We start from the raw sequence: 14,601 nt of genomic DNA, 5'->3' as shown, positions 1-14,601 counted from the left end.
AATAGTTAGACCTTAACAGTGCTAGCTTCATTCCCCTGCAGGCCTTTAAGTGCTGGAAGTGCCTGAGGAGCTGGCACTGGCTGCAAAGCCTGACTGTGGAGCAGACCATCCTGCCCGCATATCTGCTGGACCGACCCAGGTGTTCAGTAGGTCCAGTTGTACTCTAACCCAAACATCTGAGAAACACACCACAACCTGGACTGTCCGGGTCAGCCCCAGCCATCTGTCAGGCAATAGATTTGAATATCATAACCAAGTTACAGAGTTCAGCCTCAGACAACTCTCTTAGAAGTCTCAGAATAAACCCCATAGATCTGGCCTTCGCAAATAAATATTTTCTGAGAAATAGAAGCATGAAAACTGGGGCCTGACATTACCATGGTCTCTCATATAGTCATTAGTTTTTTTGGGAACTCATTAAAAATGAGAGCTTCCTAATGATCACATAAGCATGCAATGAAAGTGTATGTTCCTCTTCCTGCTACCCACATTTGATTTTTGTTTTTGCAGTTTGACTGCCACCCTTGCAAGTGTCGGAGCTGCCAGTATTCCCAGCGCGGGACTTGTCACTATGCTGCTGATCCTTACTGCAGTGGGTCTCCCTACCCAGGACATCAGTTTGCTTGTTGCTGTTGACTGGCTTTTGTAAGTTATGATGACTCCACTGCTCAGGGCAGAAAAAGTAGTGAAATTATGCTTATCCATAGCACTTTTCAGCTGCTGCTCTTATAAAACAATAAGATTCTTCTCTACAGTTAAAGCAAAGGAGAAAATAGGCTATTTGATGACATGGAAAGCAGCTTCTCAGCTGGTGCAAATTGTTTCAGAGCTACTGAAGTCAGTTTCTATGAGACAAGGATCTTCTCGTAAGACCCTTGGGCTCATGCTTACGTATTTTCTTCTTCCTAACGATGCCTCTCCATCACAGACATAGCTCAAGAGCAGTTTTCCAATCTTTGCTTTCATATTTCTGTTTCTCATACCTCTGGTCTAAAAAAAATGGACGAATGCTGAAAATTCCATCAGGATGTTGTCATGAAGTTACAGGGTAATTTGGGCATTTGTAGAATCAAATATTTCAGTGGGAATTTATTTTTTTTTTGTACATAAGAGGTTACATACTTTTAAAAAGAAACTGCTCTCGAGTAGAATATAAACCAAAGACAAATAAGAAAGAAAACTGAGAGAGCTTGTTTCCTAGTTTGATTTTACTGACACATCCCTCAAACTGGAAAGACTGACTTTCATTTTCAAAGATGTGAGATTAAATTCCTTCAGTGTCGTTGCAGGTCCTCTGAGAGTTTTCCAAGGCTTTTGTTCTTCCGTAGCTCAATACAAAAGCGGTAAATGTAGAGCATATGCTGAGCCACAGAATTTCCCATGTTGTCATTTGGCAACCTAGATATCTTTCCGTCACCTGTGCAGAGCTGACAGGGGTAGTCCTCTAAGTTGTATCAGCCTCTAGAGGCTTTTATATTGTTCTGTACTGCTGCAGCACAGTATATTCTGCTCAACAGCCATCTTGCCCTAATACTCTTTTATGCAGTAGACAGATGTTTCTGTTGTGCCAGCTGTGGTGCCTGGAAGGGGAGATGTACCATTCTGTACTATTTGTGCTTCTCTTCCTGCACCAGTAGCCTCAAGCTGCCAACTTGTGTTAGCCTCCAATCCAAGATACACTAGTAAAATTGTGCAAGAAGGAATAGCAGAGTTGAGAATGTGAAGGTAAAATAGAAAATTAATTTCTGTCGTCTCTTTGGCATAACAAGAAGAATTTAAGATCCTGATCAATTCTCTGACTTTTTTTTGGAGCTACTTCTGTACTCTGTTATTACCTGTTTGTCACTAAGAGTTAAGCATAGCGCATAGCTCCAATTTCTGCTTCAGGGAAAAATGAAAGAGGAGTTTACTGCTTGGGAAGGCAGAGGGAAAAGATGACTTACATATTTTATATATAACTGAATATCAAGATATCATGACTCAGAATGGTGAAATGAGGCAGGGTTCAGCAGTCAGAGTACAGCTAGCATAGAGAAAAATATGATATTCTGTGATTATATTTATGAGGTCATAGTTAAAAATGGGAAAGTGGCATAGGAATCTGCAGCTGGGAGTAGGAGATGCACACTTACTTTAAATATATGTTTTGCTTGCTCTCAAAGTTAAGGATAAATAGGTAGGTTTCTGCAGCTGGTAGGAGGATGTGCAAAAGGAGCATGTGGCTTGTTTGTTTTTTTAGGGAAATGTCATTTAAAAATATTTCTGGGGACTGAGAAGCTCTGCCCACACTAGCAAACCTCAGAGATTAAAGTTTACCAGCAGCTCTGTACCACTAGTAGGTGTTGCATTTCAGGCTCAGCTTCAGCAGCATTGTTACCACTGACTCATTCTAACCATCATAGAATTATAGAATGGTCTGGGTTGGAAGGGACCTTAAAACTCATCCAGTTCCAGCCCCCTGCCACAGGCAGGGACACCTTCCACCAGACCAGGTTGCTCCAAGCCCTGTCCAACCTGGCCTTGAACACTGCCAGGGATGGGGCAGCCACAGCTTCTCTGGGCATCCTGTGCCAGTGCCTCACCGCCCTCACAATAAAGAGTTTCCTCTGGCTATCTCATCTCAGTCTCCCCTCTGTCAGATCAAAGCCATTCCCCTTTGTCTTGTCACTGCAGGCCCTTGTCAAAGTCCCTCTCCAGATTTCTTGTCAGCCCCTTTAGGCACTGGAGCTGCTCTAAGGCCTCCCAGAAGCCTTCTCTTCCCCAGGCTGAACAAGCCCAGCTCTCTCAGCCTGTCTCCAGAGCAGAGCTGCTCCAGCCCTTGGAGCATCTTTGTGGCCTCCTCTGGACTTGCTCCAACAGCTCCACATCCCTCTTGTGTTGTTGCTCCACAGCTGGATGCAGGACTGCAGTGCGGGTCCCACCAAATTGGAGTAGAGGAGGAGAATCCACTCCCTTGTGCTGCTGATCACACTGCTGGTGATGCAGCCCAGGACAAGGCTGTGGAGCTGTAGCAGTGATGAATCTAAGTACAGGAAGAATCTTTCAGCACAAATGGTTGGGTCCTTCTGACCTAATGATTGGCAGTGCAATTGCAGCATGATTTAGAATTGAAAGGTGTAGGGAAAAGATATGAAAAAGGAGATCACAAGTTCTGTGTCATGCCATTAGTGCTCCGAAGTCAAGACAGAGTTTGTTGGTGAATGTGTTATGCCAATTAGCATATGTTCAACAGCTAATAGTTTTATTTTCCGTCTTCTAGTGATTGTGTGGTAGGCACAATAATCTAATGAGATATGGAAAACGATGTTACTGACTTTGCTATATTAAGAAAAGACAAGCCGACTTTGAGCAAGCTTTTGGGCACCTAAAACAATCTGAAGCAAAAGAGTATAAAAAGATACAAACATTGTCTTCGTTCATTTCTGTAGATCATCAAATAACATTACAGCAGTATTTCTAACAGAATGTAGAAGAGAAACTTAATAGAATATTTAAAAACCAATTTCAGCCAGTTTTCTGGAACCAGTGTGCAAATGCAAACAGCCATGCAGAAATCTCCTGTAACATTTCAGTTCCAGATGATTAAAGCTTTTTAAAAATGTCCTATTCTACAATTTTTCTCAATATTGCTGATGAAAGAAAATGTCAGAACATCAAGTGATTTGACAGTACTACCATCACCTGAAACTGTGGTCTTACCTAAACCAGTTTTGCGTGATTTGGTCATGGTGTAGCACAAAGCTGACTATTGATTGTCCTTAAACTTGGCACTCTGTCCTTCAAATTTGAGCCAAAAAGTTTTCATATCAGTTTCTCTCAAGTCACTCCAATATCTGGGGGTTAAATTGCTCAACCTTTCCCCTTCCCATGCATAAATGCACAGTGGGAGCTCTTTCACCAGGCAAATTTCCCAAGATTTCACAATTCTCATAGTTTCTCAGTTTAAAACTAAGCACCACACAGCAGTGACATTTAATAAGACTGTAAAGATATGCCAAAAGCTGGAATAAAACCAGCTTCTTTTGCTCTAGCCAGAAGTTGGCTACTTTCCAGCTGTAAGACTGACAAGCTTAGAAAATATAGCACAAGCTCAAATACAGTGGGATTTTGCAGTGAAGAGAGGAATTAGAGAAAATGGGCTTGAATGGCTGATCCGCTGTTTAAACCTTCATTCAATATCTCAGAAACAGACTGCTTGACTTCTGACTCTGCTCCTTAGCTTACATCTAAATTCAGAATATTCAGAAACAGTTGACATCTGGATGTTATAGACAGGCCCTTGTATGAATTGAATTAAACTATAGAAAATAGGAGCTCTTTCCTATAATGAGAGGTAAGGCAAGTTAAACATGCCATCTGGTCTTTGAATTAGCTGAGATTTTATCTCCTTCCTAAAATCTCGTAAGGTTAATATACTGGGTTTTCAAGCTTTTTAGGAACAGGAGTAGCTTTTTTGTGTACTAGCATGCTGTGTAGGCACTGTGACATTAATAACAAGGTGACTTGATTCAGTTCTCATTTTTAGCCCTTTCATCTACATTGTTAAGCTTCCAGTTCTTTTGATTTATGCCAGTTTAAGGAAATGTGTATTAAATCTTACCAAGATTTAAAGATTATTCCAAAACCCATTCTTACCAGATATTGTATTGGCTTTTGAGATATAACTTTGACTTTCAGTCCCATTCTTTCTCTCAGAAGCTACTATGGACAATGAAGATGTAGCTATGTTGGGGAAAGTTGTTTACTAGACTACAACTTTCCTATATTGATTTTGTTTATAATGTTCCAACATAACTGGAATTAGCTAGTTTGGGTTTTTTAACAGAAGAGTACATACAATCTTCTTTGTTCATCTTAGGGTGTTCTTTGGCCCCAAAAGAGGTCAGTGACACTTTGCTATTGATTCCTGACAGCCGGGACTTTGTCCTTTTGTGTTCTGTTCTGTTCTGACACTTGGTAAATATCCACACTGTTCAATCTGCCTGTTTGTATAAGTGAGCCTTCATGGATATACCTGTGAGAATTAATCAGTGTATTCACTTCCCTGACCTATTTAAAAAAGCTAGACATAGTTGTTGGAGTAGTTTTAGTAGCTGCAGTAGTTCAAAATTGAAACCTCAGTCAGAAGTTTTTTAGGAGTCTTGTTTAGTTCAGATACGAAGAGGCAAATTAGATTGTAAATTATTTCAATTTGTGCAATACATGGTCAGTTGGAAAGATAACAGGAACCCATAGTTCAGCATTGTGAGATCAGGGAAAATCCACAACCGTGAGTTGACTGCTGACAGATTGAACCACACTTTAAAAAGAAGACAGGAGAAAGATGGTGTGTCTGTCTAATGGCATCCTGTCTAGGAAGTGTCAACAAATACATCTCTTTGTAATGAAGCATAGCAGCCTCTGTTGGCATTCTCCTGCAACAAAGGACACTCGTTACTTGTCACAGGCTCATCATTTTGTAGGCCATGACCTATATTTGGTTGTCTCATATGCCAAGCCCTGGCATATGGTAGTGTGAGTGGGCATGGTGCCACACTACCAGATGACCATCTGCAAAGATGGTGCCAGGAGAGGAGCTTTGATGGCTTGAGCTTCATGGTGATATTTCAGGCATTTTTTAATCAGTAGTTTGCTCACTGAGAATAACAGGAGAGGCCATTTGTTAATCTGTCCCAGAAATGAGAACACTTTGATGAAGTGTTCAGGATCCAAAATCCTTTCCCCTTGTCTACATTAAATTCAGTGCTCTGATAAGTTCTGATTAAACTGAGGGCAGTGATGTGAGCCTGGCAGCCTGACATTGAAAACTTCAGCTCCAGAAGCTGGAGAAATCTGTCAAGCACAGCTCTGCAGTTTGGCTGTGTCTCTAGCACAAGTTCTTTGCCAAAATCCGTGAGTATGAGCAGCTGGGACATGGGAGTTTGCACATCCTCCATCTGAACAAGTCCCCTGAGAAAACAGGTTTCAAAAACTCCCATCTTTCTCTTCTAAAGATGTCTTAAAATTCCTGGAATAAATGCAGTAACTGTAACATGAACAGGGCTGCCATGCCCTACTTTTTCTTCCTCTCATGCCATTCAGTCTCTGCCTTTTGCTTCTTTTGTAGGGACCGGATGAGAACGTCAGTCAATGTAGTGGGGGATTCTTTTGGTGCTGGCATTGTCTACCACCTTTCCAAGGCAGAACTTGACAACATTGATTCCCACCATAAAGGTCACGAAGACATTGAAATGACCAAGACTCAGTCAATCTATGACGACATGAAAAATCATAGGGAAAACAACTCAAACCAATGTGTTTTTGCAGCTCACAACTCAGTCATAGTAGATGAGTGCAAGGTACCTTTCACATTTATGGATATTGAGACATGTATATAGCACTGCATGCTTTATCTTATTTTTTTAACCTGCATGTATTTTTCAAATCGTTCTGCAAATAACAATGTGACAACAAGGTCCATGAACTCGACATTTTGAATGAATTTGAGCAGTTTAAAAGATGGTTTTTGCACTCTTCTTAAAAGTTGTCATTTGAGAGGAAAAAATCATGTACATTGTTTACATATCAAAAGGCAAGATGCAACGTATTATGGAATATGCCAACACACAGAGAATATGGCATCACCTTCTATGGACATTTACTTAATTTTCTATGGCAACAGAGAACTTAATTGCCAACCCAAATGAAGGATAGCTGCAATTCAGATACAGGTGTTTTCATTTGCTGACTGCCTTCATGATATGCTATTCAGAGATGGACATGTTGAATGCACTTTAGCATCAGAATGCTCCTGCACTCATACAGCATGCTTACACTTTGCTTTCATCATCATACCTGAGTCATTAAGTCACAAATGTTGTATTCTCTCTCTAATCCTTTCTGTAACTAACATGATTTATTAGTAGTAATAATAACATCTTGATCAGAGGAAAGTGAGCTTGAGAAATCCCACCAGTTGAATGAGAAAGCAGTTGGGGACGTTTGTGGTTTAAAATTACGAAGCACCCACCATTAGGACAGGGCAGTTTAAAATCAAGAGAGCTTTTGAAAAGGGGGAGAAAGAGAGTAGAACAAAGCAGAAATCCTGATTTCATAGGGTTTTTTTTCTTTTCTATTATTAATTAATACCTTGATCTGGTCCTGCACACTGTCTTTGACATGGTGAATTTGCCAGTGAACCTACCTCAACCATTTATTCAGACAGATTCTCTTATGTCTTCCAATTGCTGCAACTGAGCCAGTATCTAACTATAAATGCCTACACTAAGTCCATTAGAAGATCACCATGTGTATTGGAAATGTAATTCCTGTTCTATCACTTTGACCTGTCTCCATCCTGGATGGAAACATTTTTCAGAATATTTTTTCCTAATGCTGACTTTGAGATAATATCAGGCCAAACCTGAATTTTCATGGGGAAATTTAATCCTGAATTCAGGAAATAAAACCATTTCATCTTATCCTTATTTTTTTCCCTGAATCTTCTGAGTTTTGAATAAAATTAGTTTTTAAAATTAAAACAAACATTTTGATCTGATATATCTCTCCCTTCCTTGTCACCCACTCTTTTTCCGTGAGAAAAACAAAACAAAGAAAAAGAATTTTGAAATGGAAAGAGAATACATGCTTACAAAAACTTAAAAAAAATGTCTTTCTCAAACAAAAGGGCACAGAAGAGAAAAAATTGAAGGAAAAAGGAAACTCACAGAAAAGAAAGACCTCATTTGATTAAAGATTTTTTTCATTAAAATAAGCATGCATACACACACTTTTTGGTTTATGTCTTTGGGAACTTTTGGAAAACTGGTTTTTGGTGAAATAGACTATGCTAACTCCAGTGAGTTTAATACAGATTGAGCTATTCTATCTGAATCAGGTTCACGGAACTGAATACTGATAATTTTATCTCCTTCCACTCAGATTTGCACAAAGATAAAAGTAAGCTAGAAAGTAGCAGCCTGTTGATACAATACTTGCTGCACTTTCTTTCCTCCTTCCGTTTCTTATTTCATTTCCATCAGTTGAGGTAGTAGCTTACCTCAAAAACTTGAATTAATGGTGTGGTAGGTTATCCTAAGCCCACCCTTTAGGTGAAATTTGGGACCAGTGATTTATTAGCTGAAAGTATTTGCCCTTTTTCATTGTTTTAGGTTTGCTCTGAGTGTGGTATTGCACTTTAAATTGCTTTGCACTTTAAACACATGAAAAGAGCCAAGGTTTACTGGATTGAGCACAAGACTGACTTTCAGGAGATCATTAGTCTTGTCCGTGTGTCTGTCTGCAAGCTGCCAAAACAATGTGATGTTAGGGTCTACTTTATAAATTGTGAATAGAATATATGCTGACAATTGCAAAGCTTTTGAATCATGTTGGAGAGGTCACAGCTCCCAAGTGTTAAAGTAGCAAAGGCAACAGTGTAGGATTTGGTGCTTCAAAACAGCCAGCTGTTAAACCTGAAGAGAAATCTCTTCATTCTGTCAAATGCACTGGTGGGTTAAAAAGCTTACTGCAACTCTGGTTGGAATTTGGGAAAGCTAATCTACTAGCATGCCCTTTCTATTTACTTTCTGTAATATATTCCATGTATAACTCTAGTAGTTTATAATTTTGCATGGTCAATGTATATTATTAATAAGTAGTTTATATGGGGGTAGAGTGGTTGTTATTGCACGATATTTTTGTATTTTTTTATTACCATACTTCACATGACTCTCTGATTTTAATTTCCAAATAAGCTGTTCATTCCTGTATTTGCATGCTTCCCCCTTTCAATTATCTAAGAAAAAGCTTGACTTTGTTTCAAAAATCAGTGCATTTTGTCATGTTTCCGTGTCCCAATGCTTCCATGCATCCAGTTTATCCAGCATGGGGAATTTCAGCTCTGTCTTTAAGTTTTCATTTGAAGCTGAGGATGTTAACTTACAAGGTAAGTTAGGAAAGAGTGAGCCATCCATTTGGAATTAAATGAAAGGTTCTTTCACAGTTACAAAGATCTAAATCACTTTTGTAAATTTAAATTGACATTTTAGCTTATTAGAATTTTTAAACCCATTTGGCTGGAGCTATCTTTCTTGAAGCATGAATTTATTTCTAGTTATTTCTGGGACATACTAGCCAGTGTATACTGTGGGTTGGTAGATCACCATAGGTCTTCTACCATACTTAAAACCTAAAAAAAATTGCAGATATCTTTACAACAAGAATGATGTTTTGCTGTATTTTGGGTGAGACAAACATAGCATTACTATGAATTTGTGGTCTGACTACATTTAAAATCTTTCACTACATTGTTTTTACACTACATATGCTTTTACAGCATATCTTTTCCTTAATTTCTTTAAAGGTGGTGTAATTATAAGTGAGTTTCTATGATTATTCTGGCCTTGCATATTTTTCATGTCCCTGCATCAGCTATTCTGCTCTGCTAACAAATTCCAGAAAAAAATACGTATTTCTACATACAAAAAAAGTGATCTGTTTTTTAACCAATCTGGAGAAAACTATAGGAGATAGAAAGGTGTAGAATCTGAAGCATTTATTGAAAAAAAAACAACAAAAAAAAAACAAACAAAAAAAATGACCAACAAACAAAAAAAAACCAAAACCTTACAACAAAGGCTAAGGAAATGTGGAACTTCTTTCCTACTACTAATGTTTTCTAGTCAGTGTGATAAATGAACAGGAGTTTCACTATTTGGGAGTATTGTGAATTCTGAATAAATACATTTTACATATCTAATAAGTCATGGTGTATGTAATTCCTGTAAATATTGTGATCTTCCATGTAAAACTCATGACTTGTCAAAGTGCCTTGGCTTTTAAGTCGGTTGTTGATGATAATTACTTGCAGGTAACACTGGCAACCAATGGCAAATCTGCAGACTTCAGTATTGTCGAAGAAGAGCCTTGGAAACGTGAAAACTGAAGGAAGAGATTTCTAGCTCCATCTTTAATAAGCCCTGAAGCTGTCTTCTGACAAAAGATACCATGATCCAAGAAGATTTCTCTTTTTTTTGTTTTTTCTATTTAACATCTACAGTTTCAGCTTACTTAATTTCTTAACTGAAACTTAGCAAAGATCTCATAAAATCATTGTAGTGTCTTTGCCAAGCAATGATCCATAACCATCTGTCTCCCTTAAGTTACTGTTTGGATGATGCAGCTGGAGAACACTCCATGCAATGCAATGTGCTCTCACCCACCTCCCCTTTCATTCAAGACACGGAGAATGTCAATGCTGCAAAATGGGAAGATCAAAGTGCCAGTACAGTTCACTATAGGGACTCAGGGTCACACATACAGGAGAAACATAACACCACGTAAGCCTTCAAGTGTTTTGGTGACTCTTGTGGCATACCTGATCTATTTAGCACTGTATGGCTAAAATATCTTTTGAAAATCTCCATAAAGATTTCTGTTTGTTTTAATAACAACAAGCACTGTATTTTTATGTCTAGCTGTACTTCAAACTGAACTTAGATCCAGGGGCAAGATTAGTGTATAGGAGTCAATAAAGTATCGCAGGCATTTTGTTAGATCTGTACAACTAATACCTAGCATCAACACAAGACCTTAGATTTGTATGTGCACATGATGGGTTTTTTTTTATCAGCTGTCCCAGGGCAGGTGCAACCTTTATTTTGTGATGGGGCTGTGCTGCTTTGTGACCACAATGCATCATACAATACAAGGCAGTATTATTGGAGGGGTAGTAGTTCCTTTACTAAATCTATGCTTGATGTACAAAATCCAGAATACCATGGGCTCAGCTATTCCATTTTTAATCAAAGCAGGTAGCACCTTACTATTCAGCCCACTCCACCGATGTCAGAGAGATACCTCATGTGGACAAGATTAGTCAAGTAAGGTACTACTAAGACTGCTCATGGATGTCATGATTGGATGCTTGATAATGAGTTATAAGCAAATTCTGGATCCATTACTCTAAGAAACTGGAAGGTTTTGAATGTGATCATCAATGACATCTGGGATGAATTGAAAGCCATCTTTCAAGTATATGTCTTATTTCAGAGAATGGCTAAATCCTGAGTTCATTGCTAAGGCAAATTCCATATAAGTTTAATAGAATTTGGCCAGGGTTAGGACTGAATGAAGAATAAAGCAGAATTTCAGGATTTAGTCCAATACATTGAATATACATCTCTCTCTTTGTCAGAGTAACAATTCATGTAACTCTCTAATGTCAGAGAAATGTTTTTAGAGCACATGGCATTTGAATTAACAAGGTAGTGTTTGTCAGCATAGCATAGCTGATTCATGTGGTCAGAAGAAATTACAGTCACAATAATCACCCTGTGAAATGTTTTTAAAGGTGCTTGTTAATACTCAGCAATTTTTAGACACTGATGAATGCCATTACACTATGTTCTATAGCAAAGCTGAGCCATGTGGCCTTGGGGGCTCCACCCACAGAACAAGTTTTGTGCAATTTTGGGGAAAGCTCTCAGTGGTTCTCAAAAAGAATCAGAACATGAGCGTGGACTTAAAAATGGTAGAAAACACAGTTGAAACATTTACAGAAATGAGCCATTCAGTGTCTATGCTCAGACCTGTCATGGGTTTAAACAGGAATAATATCTTTAAGTGGAGAGTGGTATTTGGCTATGTAGAAGCTACTAAAATATAAACATAATATGCTTTTGCTCATCTGCATTCATATAAATATCCCCAAAAATGCACACAGACCTTAGCCAGCCCAGGCTACTTGCATGATTAATAATGTGGAAAATCAAGTCTATTGCCAGAGTATCCCTCATTTAAGAATTTGTTGTTGTGAAGTATTTTTCTTGCCATTTTATTTTGTCCTCATCTGCATGGCAGGGGTACAATCCTAAGCAAAATGGCCTATATAATTTAACAAATATTGAACCACTGTGAATTCTGTAGGCCTTTAACATGCATTAGATGTGGAGACCTTTTCCAGGGACCTCCTGAAGCATCTTAAGCATTATCTTTTTTTTTTGTGAGGGATAAAATTATAGGATATTCGGAGAAGTGGTAGACAGGTTGCCTTCTCATTTCTGTAGTCTTTGGCATTGGCATATCCAGAGTTAACCTATAGAGCTGGATGCTGCTGCTTCTCACAGTTTGCATTAGAAGACATATTTACCCCTGGGTTATGTGCCAGAAATGTGCCTGGGATGGTGTGTAGGTGCTCTAAAATGCTACCTACTCTGAGGGTGCTGGCTCACATCAAGTGAAATTTGCTGTGGCTTGAGTCATAGTTATATCCAAGAATAACACACAGTGTTTACTCCGGTTTATATCCAGTATTCTTGAGAGGTTTCACAGCATGGCTTGCCCATTAAGAGTTGACTTTCCATCCTCTTCACTGAAACAGTTTCTTAGGAGCAGTGACTTTGATTTCTTGCCTTGCAAGTAGCTTTAGAAAACTGGCCCATATACTTTTAGCTGTCATTTGAAACTGTTTAGCAGTTGGAAACAAATAGGAATGCCAGCAACATGTGACTCAGCAGCTCCACAAAATTACATATGAAGAAAGAATATGCTTACACTTATCCACATGGGACAGATTGTCCTTTGAAGAACGCTTCTTTGGATGGAGACTAGGGGAGGAAGTCACGATATTAGAGAGACCCCACCCGCATAAGGGAGAATAAATCTGGGCCTTTTGGTAAGACTAGAATAGCAGACTGTGATTTTAAAATAGTAACTCTATAGATACAGTAACTCAGGGATGTTTCAAAAGATAATTGTGATGGTATTTCTCTATTTAAATGTGGATGTGGGAGAAGAAGAAATGTTGGTTTTGGTATACTCTTCTGCTTTTAGCCTGGTGGAATATTTAATATAGTGTTACTCCGGTGCAGTACTGTATTTAACCATCAAAAAGCTTTCCATTTCTCTGGGAAAATGTAACTCACTCTTGGCTTGCATTTCTTGACTTGCTCATTTCACAAGGGGCTGGGTTGCTACTTAACTAAACAAACAGAAAATAACAGGAGCTGGCCACTTCAGCTAATACACATTCCAGCAGACCATGCTGGTTACTGGCCAGTCTCTTTTTACCTTCGCTAGGAGTGTGGATGCACTAATTTGGATCTGGCAAGCCTTTTGCATTTGTTCACAGTGCTGACAAAGTTAAAGGAAAAGCACAGTGGATGGATAGTGACCTGTTTTCTGTGTAGTTCCTAAACAGACATTTCTTTGTACATTTGTCTTGTTTGCTGCTCTACCCCTCTTTTCCCCCACCCTTGTTGTCTGTGCAACTGCAATATCCTTTGCCCTTTGGCTTGCTGACAGCACACTGGCATATGGGTAAGTCTAGACCAGGCACACTCAGTTAATTGCATGCTTAATTAAGTATATGCTTATGCATTTGCTTTCTGCATTTACTGCTGAAGCTAAGTTGGCATCTGTCCATTGAAACTAAAGCGCACTGAACATTGAAACTATGAAAGTGATGGAGCACTTTGTTAGTGAATTTATTTCTCCATTGCTTCCCTTAAAAGACAAAGGCTGCACCAGCATTGTAAGAAAGATGAAGACGCTTCAAATAGTTAGGAGATAAGCCATTTAAACCATATTATGGGGCGTGCTCTTTCCATCTGAATTGGTGAGAAACTCAGTATGTCTTTGAAAAACTGTGTTTGTTGAAGTAAAACGTGTGTCTTCAGTGTTCCGACTACATGAAAGCCCCACTGAAATCTATGGGAGTCATGGGCTTCCAGGAAAGGTCAAGTCACTTCCTGGCTCCATTAAGTTATAAGACATTTCACAATCCCATCCCAGGGAATAGTCTTTGTCTGCTATTTATAATTGCGTTGATTATCACATCCAAACGATTTCTGTCAAGATGCTACTTTTTTGCCTAATTGTTTCTATGCTACAAGTCCAGCAGTGAGTTTAAAACTCCGCACAAAAATACAGGGTTTTTCCATTTCTTCCTGGAGATACAGCTGATCTCCATTTCTTTCTCAAAGCACATGGAATCTCAAACTTTGTGCCACTTTAAAGTGTATAGTATAGATTTCTGATTTGTTTTGCATCACTCCTAGACTCATGTCTCCCGGCAGTAGATGCTCAGAAGAGCAGACTGCTTGTCGAGAAACTGCAGTGACAGTGTTTGCACAAATTTATTCTGGCAACTGCTTGGATTTTCTTTGTTTCCTTGCTTTCATTTGTGTTGTTGCATTCCTGTTGTGGCAACACAACAGCAATTGCACAAATCCCCAAAACCATAGGCAGTATTAAACCTCACCTCCGACATTCACTTCTGCAATCAGCTTTATATTTAGTACTGGGCTCAAAAGAATCCTTTTGTGGAAATATAAAGATGTAACTGTTTCTCATTTTATGAAGTTCCATTTTCTATTTTTATTGATGCATTTGAATTAATTTACAGAAGGATAAAGAAGGGCACTTTATAAAACTGTACTGTAATATTATCCTGTTATGAGCCAGAGGACTATCCTTGATTTTTTTACTGTTACTTCTAAGGCCACGATTAAGGTATTTTTCATAGTAGTTACTATGATGGGTGTATAGTCCACTGGGACAATTCGCCTTGGCAATAATTCACTGTATAAGATTATGTAGAAGTTCCTTTTCCTGCACTCT

The 14,601-nt window shown here is 38.8% G+C and overlaps 1 protein-coding gene across 1 annotated transcript in view; it reads left to right on the top strand.

Annotated features, from left to right (window-relative positions):
* SLC1A2 (solute carrier family 1 member 2) overlaps nt 1-9,982 on the top strand; it is a 75,246-nt gene extending 65,264 nt beyond the window's left edge. The window contains exons 9-11 of the mRNA XM_005150618.4: nt 511-645; nt 6,107-6,338; nt 9,851-9,982. Of these exons, the coding sequence (XP_005150675.2) occupies nt 511-645; nt 6,107-6,338; nt 9,851-9,925 (442 nt within the window). The 3' untranslated portion in view covers nt 9,926-9,982. The remainder of the gene's footprint in view (nt 1-510; nt 646-6,106; nt 6,339-9,850) is intronic.
* Nucleotides 9,983-14,601: the final 4,619 nt, after the last annotated feature.

Source organism: Melopsittacus undulatus, chromosome 8, assembly GCF_012275295.1.
Source record: "Melopsittacus undulatus isolate bMelUnd1 chromosome 8, bMelUnd1.mat.Z, whole genome shotgun sequence".
Classification (NCBI taxonomy): Eukaryota; Metazoa; Chordata; class Aves; order Psittaciformes; family Psittaculidae; genus Melopsittacus; species Melopsittacus undulatus.
Note: the sequence above shows the minus strand (reverse complement) of the source record. Positions and strands in the feature narration are given on the sequence as shown.